This window comes from Mus caroli, chromosome 14, assembly GCF_900094665.2.
Source record: "Mus caroli chromosome 14, CAROLI_EIJ_v1.1, whole genome shotgun sequence".
Classification (NCBI taxonomy): Eukaryota; Metazoa; Chordata; class Mammalia; order Rodentia; family Muridae; genus Mus; species Mus caroli.
Genome location: NC_034583.1, coordinates 69,504,804 through 69,514,202, shown reverse-complemented (window position 1 = coordinate 69,514,202; position 9,399 = coordinate 69,504,804). Strand labels below are relative to the sequence as shown.

The 9,399-nt window shown below is 43.9% G+C and overlaps 1 protein-coding gene across 2 annotated transcripts in view; it reads left to right on the top strand.

Annotated features, from left to right (window-relative positions):
* Dgkh (diacylglycerol kinase eta) overlaps positions 1 to 9,399 on the top strand; it is a 163,221-nt gene that overhangs the window by 70,691 nt on the left and 83,131 nt on the right. For both annotated transcript variants that reach the window (XM_029469092.1, XM_029469093.1), the window contains exons 3-4: positions 6,135 to 6,245; positions 8,313 to 8,393. In XM_029469092.1, the coding sequence (XP_029324952.1) occupies positions 6,135 to 6,245; positions 8,313 to 8,393 (192 nt within the window). The remainder of the gene's footprint in view (positions 1 to 6,134; positions 6,246 to 8,312; positions 8,394 to 9,399) is intronic.

Here is a 9,399-nt window from a genome sequence, read left to right as displayed (position 1 = left end):
GAGAGAGAGAGAGAGAGAGAGAGAGAGAGAGAGAGAGAGAGAGAGATCTTGTCTGTCATTGTGGTTTTATTCTCTCTCCTATTACCAGTTTTAAAATAGATATGGACGCCGCCCCTTTTCAAGAATATTCAGCCAGGGGAGTTATTATTCCAATGGCTTTTTGGACTATTAGCTGCATTTAAAAATATTTTTATTTTGGTAAAAAAAAAATCACAGATCATAAAATTTGCCACCATAACACTCCCATGTATACATTCCAGAGGAGTTTAGTGTAGTTACACTGCCTAGCAATATGACATTATTTAGTTATTTGGCAGTTTTATACACACAGCTTGGTTCCTTTCTCTTCCCCATCCTTTCTTATCTTCTTCCCGGCTCAGCCTCCTCCCTACTGGTCCTCTTCATGACTTTTGATTTTCCTGTGTGACTCATGTTCAATCAGCCATCTATGTGGCTGTTAGATTTGATTAATCACTGGATCCTGGTTCTCAGTAGATAGGCAACAGGAAGGCATTAATTCTCTCCTTGTCCTTATTTGTTCATAAGACATGGTTAAACAGTAGGGTAGGATCTTCCACCCCCGGGATTCTCCTCTCCGTCTTTGCACAAAGCAGTCTTTTTGCTTGTATACTAATACTTCACACTCTTCTCAGAGAGTTTTAAAAAAATTCACCTTTTATATATGTTGAAATAAGCTAAACAAAATCGATTTTCTTCACTAAAATGACAACAATAATTTCCATTGTTATTTCTAAATGAGCCAGGAAGCATTTATTTTTGTACATTCTGCTTTCAAATCAAGACAAAGTTGTATCTTCTATCATGAACAAAGGAGAAAGTGCAAGTCTTTTGGCTTTGTGGATGTCCTCTGACTGGGTGAACTCTGGAGCAGAACATGTGTCCACTGAGAAGCGTATGAAACATGCCCGCAACTCAGTGGTAGGCCGAGCTTCCCATCTTAGGCATAAATGCTGACTCAACATTTCTTTAAAGACTGACAGACCCTAAATCTCCCACTGGAGACTTCATAAGTGTAGTTATTGATGCTCTCTTCCCTTATGCCTTATCACTGTTCTGTTGCTGTGAAGATACACCATCGACCACAGCGCGACTGTTACGAAAGAAAGCATTTAGTTAGGGCTGACTTACAGTCCATTATCATCATATCATCATGGTAGAGGTCATAGTGTCACACGGGCATGAGGCTGGAGAAGCAGCTGAGAGCTACAACCTGACCCACAAGCAGAGAGAGAGAGAGAGAGAGAGAGAGAGAGAGAGAGAGAGAGATTTTCAGAGAGAGAGAGAACACACTCAGGCTTGACATGGGCTTTTGAAACCTCAAAGCCATCCCCACATCCCCAGAGACACACTTCCTTCAACAAGGCCATACCTTCCCATCCTTCTAATCCTTTCAAATAGTGCCACTCCTTGATGACTAAGCATTCAAATACAATGACCTACAGGGCCATTCTTATTCAAATCACTACACTACTGGAGTGAATGGTATCTTTCTTCCCACATTCCCTCTTAACCTTTTTATGGTGCTATCCTTTTACGGGTCATACTTACATTTCTAAAGTGCCAAGCCATGAAACAGAATAGATCACAGCTGGAAACTGTTGTTCAGCAATCATAAGCTATTAAAGTATAAGTAGGATCTTTCTCAAACTAAAATCAGATTACCTAGAAGGTTCCACATGCCCAATTACTATTTAAAATAAGCCAGGACAAATAGGAAATGCAGAATGAAATGTTATGTGTTTTTGTTTGTTTGTTTGTTTGTTTGTTTGTTGTTTTATTTTGTATGTATGTGCATGCAGTTCAGAAGTAGGTGGAGGAGACTTGTTTGCTCTCAAGATTTCCGTGGGAGAGAGGGCAGAGCAGGTAGGTTCTTGATGAGAGGCGATAGTTCTTTGCATTTGGGTTTTAGGTTTTTAGCAGAAATTACATATGTCATTTGGTTGACTGAAGGGAAAGGCTAAGAGATGGAAGAAGATACAGTAGGTGGGAGAGTGTGAGGGGGATGTGTGCCTCGTGGTGTCATGTGACCGGCCACATCACGTGACCGGCCATATCACGTGACCTGTCACATCACGTGACCCGTTACATCCTGTGACCTGTTACAGCTTGTCATGTTGCTTCCTTAAGCGAGAGTCTCTTCATGCTTTATAATATTCTGTTCAGGTCTTGAGATGAGCCACCTTGCTGGTGCAACACAAGGAAGGTCCACATCAGAATGTAGGCTGATCGGGTTTCTGAGCGTGGTAACCCCAGTGAGCGGTCACCACTTCCTCTGAGCTTGGCATGCTGGCTTCTGAGAGCAGAGCAGATCTGTGACTGGGAGGTCTTGACTTCCTAGGCCGGTTTCGGTTTTCACCTGTACATTGTAGTGTGTTAGCGTTTCCACTGCCCCCCTCATAGGAATGTAGGCGTGGGGACCGAGCCCCCCGCTCCCAGACCCCACTCTCCCTACAGCCAGCCACAGTCTGGCCTGTTTTCTGCCGTTAGCTGCCTGAGATGAAGTCTCCTGGCTTTGCTGAGGTCGAGCATGTCCCGTAGCTGCTTCAGACATTTCACTAGGGGTTTGCACTTACAGTAAGAGGCAGGTCCCCTCTCGAGGCTGCCAGATCCCGTCTCCCATCTCCTGAATCTTCATGCCTTGATCCTTTCTGTCTGCCCCAGCTGTTATTTGTCCTGACAGCGGCTGCCGAACACTTATTTACCTTTTCCAAGAAGCTCTTAGAATTCATGTCTGGAAAATACTGTCTGAACTTAATAGCATAATGATATCATCATCATAACACTTGCTGCCGCTCACGGAGACTTTCTGTAGCCTAGATACTGTGCTAAGTGTTCTCCGCATGTTATTGTTTTATGAACCTAGAAGCAACAAGCTTGTAAAATTGGTATTGTTCTGGCCTTTTATTTTGGATAGAAAATGTGGCCACAAAGAAGCATTGTGACCTAGATCGATACTGTTAGTGTGTCACAGAGCCTGGCTTGAAATCTGGCTGATTTTTAGACCCGTTTCTCTGGTCCTGAAGTTTCAGAAGTATTCTGTTACCATTAAATTGCAGTGATTTCCCAGCGGACACTTAGAGCACACTGCAATGAGGATGCCTGACTGAAAATCAAAGGAAACATTAACATGACCTCATTACTTTGCCGAACAAGAAAGTTTTCTTGGGTTTTCCAGCTTATTGATAGTGTAAGGCGTTCTTATAAAGCTTCCAGATAACCCCCCGACATTGGACAAGGTTTCATCTCAGCCATTCAGAAAGACTTCCTTAGCACGTGGGATTTAAGTCCCCCCCCCATGTGCAGTCGGTGGGGCAATGTAGACCTTTGGTTCTCTGCATTGTTTTGCCTTGAAGGCCCACTGTAGCGTTATTATTCTCGGACTGAATCAGAATACGTGTGAGCCAGTCATTCTGAACCCCTTCCCAGTGGGTCTCCTGAAGACTCTTGCGATGTGTCTCCTTAGGACAGTCTTTTTTTTTTTTTCTAGACCACTATCTAATTTTATTCCTATTTTTATTTTTTTCCTTAGATATTTTCTTTATTTACATTTCAAATGTTATCCCCTTTCCTGGTTTCCCCTCCAAAAACCCCCTATCCCATCCTCCCTTCCCCTGCTCACCAACCCACCCACTCCTGCTTCCCTGCCCTGGCATTCTCCTACACTGGGGCATCGAGCCTTTTCAGGACCAAGGGCCTCTCCTCCCATTGATGTTCAACAAGGTCATGCTCTGCTACATATGCAGCTGGGGCCATGGGCCCCTCCATGTGTTCTCTTTGGTTGGTGGTTTGGTCCCTGGGAGCTTTGGCGGTACTGGTTGATTCATATTGTTGTTCCACCAATGGGGCTGCAAGCTCCTTCAGCTCCTTCAGCTCCTTCAGTCCTTTATCTCCTCCATTGGGGACCCTGTGCTCAGTCCAGTAGACAGGACGGTCTTATAGTCAGGCTTCATGTCATTCCACCTTCCTCTTCCTCTTCTTCTTCCAATTACTGTGAAACATTAAGTTTCCATTACATAAAATAAACCCTGGGTCTTTATATTTTAATATAGATCATAAATTAGATTGGGGAACGTGTTTAGTGGGGTATGATTACAGTGGGGATACAGAGAACAAGAATACACTGCAGTCTCAAACTGGTGGTCTTTGAGATGGATCTCACTGAGATCAAGGCTTGAAGGGACCTGGACCTAGTGGTGTACTGTTGTAATCCCAGAGTAGGGAAGGCAGAGACAGAAGGACCTCTGGGGTTTGCTGGTCAAGCTAGGCTAGTCTGTGTGGTGCACCCCAGGCCAGTGAGATGGAGGAAGGCTCCTAAAGGATGACACCCACAAATATCATTTGGCTTCTACATGCATGTACACACATGCACATACATGTGCACACATCAACATATAAACATGTTTCAGGACGGCTGTGAACATCCTTCCCTGGTCCAAAGAATTGAAGGGAGTGCAAGGGTTAACCAGATGGCTCTCTGAAGGACAAGCACAAGGACAGGCCCAGACAGTAGCTATACCCATGCCTGTACCATGCTTTCCCAAGAAAAAGAAAAAGGGTGATTGTGAATGGAGGGGCCCGAGACAGAGCCGGAGACTGGGTGCATGTGGTTAGAGAAGTTCAAGCACTTTGCTGCAGACAGTGGAAGTGAAATGACATTTCCCAAAGCACCCAGCAGAATCCAGTCCAGAGTCACAGAGGCCCGCCTGCCTCTTCCAGACACATCCTCCGCTGCCCTGTTGGAAACACTTCCATGCATTTGTCACAGAATGCTCTCTGAAGAGTCCCCAAATATCCGTGATGTCTTATGCCTGTGTGAATCTGCTGTGACAAAATCCCCGGGGAGGGCAGTTGAAAGAAGGAAAGGTCTTCTTTTGGTTCACAAGTTTTACAAGTTTTGGCCAGTGGTCATCTGGGCCCATTGCTTGTGTCCTGTGGTAAGATGGAGCATTGTGGGAAGGAGCACGGGGCTGAGCCGAGAGACACAGAGGCTGAGAGAGGTTGGGGACAGACAAAAATGTATCCATTTGCTACCCCCACCTTCTCCCAATGAATGACCTAATTTTCCCAGGTAGGCTCCATTCTTTGTCTCCTAATGGCTCAGGAGTAGATCAATGGATTAGTCTAGTTCAGCCCTAATGACTGATATCTGTCACTGCCGCACTGGTGACCAAGCCTTCAGTGGGTGAGCCTTTCAGGGACATGACAGATCCCAGCCTCACTACCTTTGCGTACTCCAAACATGCTGATCTTGTTTAAAGGCCCTGTGTGAGGCTTCCTCAGGGAGGGTATCCTTGATTCGCCCTTGGGTTGCCGATGCTTTCTTCTCTGGGCTACCACATGTATGCTTTGTATCTGTGTTGGCTGTGAGAGCATCTAACAAGCATCTGCCCGTTATTTCCTGGCAATGCACCCTTTGTCCAAATGAGTATGAGGTCATTAAAGACTCGTCTGAGTTGATCAGTGGCCTGTACTGAAGCTAGGCATTAAACATATTTCTCACCTCAGAGGTCATTTGCCTTAATAATCAACTTATGATGCATCACCTCTAACATCCTCACTGTATGTAAGCGGCGTGAAAGTCACTCTCTTGCAGATGCCGGGTTGTGTGCCTGTGCCTTTTAAACTGTCTACAGATTCTTTTGTTAAATTAATTAATTAAGGTTTCATTGATGAATGCTGGCTATTCTCACCCCTATGCTCTTTATCTCTTAGCTAAGCCCTCTCTCCCAGCAAGTCTTTCCCTCACATTAACTTGTTTTGTTTTGTTTTGTTTTGTTTTGTTTTGTTTTGTTTTGTTTTGTGACACTGCCCAGCCGAGCCCGGTGGACTCCCCTTGGGGTACACAGCCGAAGACAGTGACTCTTGGTCTTCCAGAAGCTGTCAATAGCCAATTCTACCTGTAAATAATCTTTGAGAACTATGTCAAAATCACTTTTAAAAAATGGACATTTTCTTGATCGGCTTGTGATGTGAACAAAATATTCTCTCTTGTCACTTGTAAGATGTAAGCCCCGGTGTGCAGAATGCTAATGAGCTTGGGTCATTGATTCTGAACGGAATCCGGTTTGGGGTCGAATCTTCATCTTGTCGTTATGTTTCTGTTTTGTCTCCAGACTAGTATTAAGGAAGGACAACTGCTGAAGCAAACCAGCTCTTTCCAAAGGTGGAAGAAGAGATACTTCAAGCTTCGCGGCCGCACGCTTTATTATGCGAAAGACTCCAAGGTAACTCAAGAAACCTGCTCTCAAGCACTGCATGTCATGACTATTGTAAAACTTCCGTGGTACAAGCTGCATTTTTCTTGGATCCTCATTATAGCCTAACTGTCCTCATAATGGATTATAAATGTGGTCATCTTGCACCCCACCACAAGGGGGAGCTATCGAGTCAGCCCTATTGTTAGGAACCTAGTCTAATATTGTTTGATTCCCTCTTTTTCTTCTTATATAATTAAAATAAGTTATAAACAACTTAAAATAAATTCAAAACTTTGGTTTTCTTTTCTCCTTTAAAATTTTTTCTGACTATAAGAGAGCAAGGGTTGCTATAGCTGTTATGAATTTACGTTCTGGGGTCAGATATAAGCTCACAACCCAACTCATGCACAGTTCACAGTGTGCTGGTGGTTGCCATGGGCTGCTGAGAGAAAGCTTTAGACCATGAGTGCCAAGCGCTTTGAGAATCCTCTCATTATGGTAGCAGTTAAGAGTATAAACCACATTGTAATAAAATTGAGGCAAAATAATTTTTATGTAACAGTTAATGAAACAATAATATAGTTAGGAGGAAAGATACCTATTAAAACTAATATTTTAATGTTGCCTGAAAAGTAGACATTAGGATGCCAAAGAACCAATCATTTCTAGTTTTAAAAAAATGTATGTTCCTGATATAATCAGTAGAGTCATTAGTAGAAGCTGAACGCCAACCAGTCAAGAAACCTAATTGTTAATCTGTGGAACAGTGGTAGAGGGAATAGCCGGATACTTATGTTAAAGTCATAACAAAATAATCTTATTTTAAAAGTCTGATGTTGACTCTTGTCCCCGGTCCGGCTCCATCGTGTCTTTGCACATTCACCTTTAGAAACATCAACTTCTTGGTTGCCTGTGACTTGGGCCGTATGTCCAGTTAGGTGGCCCTCAGATAGTCAGCCCCATGTGTGAGGTGACGAGTGGGTTTTCTGTTGAGAAGATAGTTGGTGACTTTCCATAGCGTTGCCTTCTTACTCCAGGTCTCCGTGTTGAAGAGTCTGTCTTGCAGTGAAGTGAGCTTTGGGAGAGTGGGAGCTATCAGAAAAAGGGGAGAGATGTTTCTCTGCAGCCTTGGGGGTGGACTCCTGCTCCCCCTGTGCTGCAAGTTCACTGGCTCGAAAGTTAAGCGATGACTAACTCACTAAAAATGGGAAAGATGATATCTATTTACTCGGATTTACTAATCACTAATTTAATTAATTTTAAAAAATGTCGTTTCCCCCACCTGGATCTTTCGCCACTGACACTTTTTTTTTTTAAAAGATTCATTTACTTATTATATGTAAGTACACTGTAGCTATCTTCAGACGCACCAGAAGAGGGCATCAAGATCTCATTACAGATGGTTGTGAGCCACCATGTGGTTGCTGGAACTTGAACTCAGGACCTTCGGAAGAGCAGTCAGTGTTCTTACCCGCTGAGCCATCTCACCAGCCCAACACTTTTTGATCAAAGTAATGCTTAAGAGTTTGAACGATCGAGGCCAGCCTGGTCTACAGAGTGAGTTCTAGGACAGCCAGAACTACACAGAGAAACCCTGTTTCGAACCGCCCCCCCAAGCCCCCCAAAAAAGAATTTGAACGAAACAGACAGGGTGACAGGGTCTGTTTGCTGAGCACAGACACCATCCTATTTAGACACCGTTTAGTAGTCCAGGACAATAAGGGCCAAAGCTTTCAGTGCACCACAAAGTCTACACTCAGTAAACCTGTGGGCCACAAACTTGTGGGTGTGGGTGTGGGTGTGTGGGTGTGAGCATGTGTGTCCCTCAGTGTCTGCTCCATACCCATGGTAGCTAGGCCTTCAGAGGACACCAGTCATTTGTGTGGAAGCTGCATAGCTTCATAGGGCATGTCTCATGGTCTCACTCATTCTTCTTGAGACAAAGTCGGCGTGCAATGTCCCAAAGTTAACTCTCATTTTTGATTCCCAGTTCTTGCCGTCTCCTTTTGTAGCCCCTGGCTGAGAGTGAGAACCCCCTGAGGAGCTGGGAGCTGGCCTTCTGCATAACGTGTTTGTGTTCTTGTCTGTCAACAGTCCTTGATATTTGATGAAGTTGACCTCTCAGATGCCAGTGTCGCGGAAGCAAGCACAAAAAATGCCAACAACAGCTTTACGGTAGGTACGGTTCTGTCCCTGTTCAAGGCCCATGGGAGGCTTTTTCTAAGCACATGCAGATACGCAGTCCGGTCCTTACCGACACAATCAATTCTGATAAATACACCTTACATCCTGGGACACAATGAACTCTGATAAATATGTTTTACATTCTAGCACCAAATATATGATCAGCTATTGGCTCAGCAAACTTGTGTTTAAATGTCTTTCAAATATATATTTTTGAATATGTATATTTAAAATATATTCATACATAACACACACACAGAGACACGCACACAGTAGCTCATATCTATAATCCTAACACATGGGAGGCCAAGGTAGCAGCCTGGGCTACACAGTGAGACTGTGTTTTAAACAGACAGACAGACAGACAGACAAGATTTGTTTTTCTTTTTGCTCTTTAACTTGTGGGTTTTCGTTCACTTAACTCTAATGTTCTCAGGTACTTGAAACCTTTGCTGTTTATCTGCAGTCTTAAAGAGGAACACTTTCTCCCCTTACCCACACTTCAGCTGCTGTAGCAGGCAGTTGCTGGAGTCTTCCCTTTCTCCTCACTTAGGTAATTCATCAGGGGACTCTTGAAGAGGGCCCTTCTGTTCCAGCCTCTTTTCTAGTGAAAACTTGCATTGATTCAAGGACTAGCTTATTCCCCATCACCTGCAAATTCCATCTCCCACTCAGTCATACGATCTTGTATATCTTGTATAGTCCCTCTCAGTGTTCTGATGCTGGCCTTCCACACCCTGCCCTGAAGCCTGCATGCTGTGTAGCCTCTGCCCTGAGACATGCTGGGCCTCTGCTTTTCCTGCTCCCCCTGGCTGTGCCTGATGAAATCCTTCCTCTTGCCCCATTCTTCTGTGTCTTTCATTTACAAAACCAAAATATAAATTGACTTCCTGTTATATCACCAGTATTTATGATAAGCAGTGAAATCTTAAAAATTGGTATGTATGTATAAATGTATGTATGGATATATGTATATATACATATTTGCATATGTAAA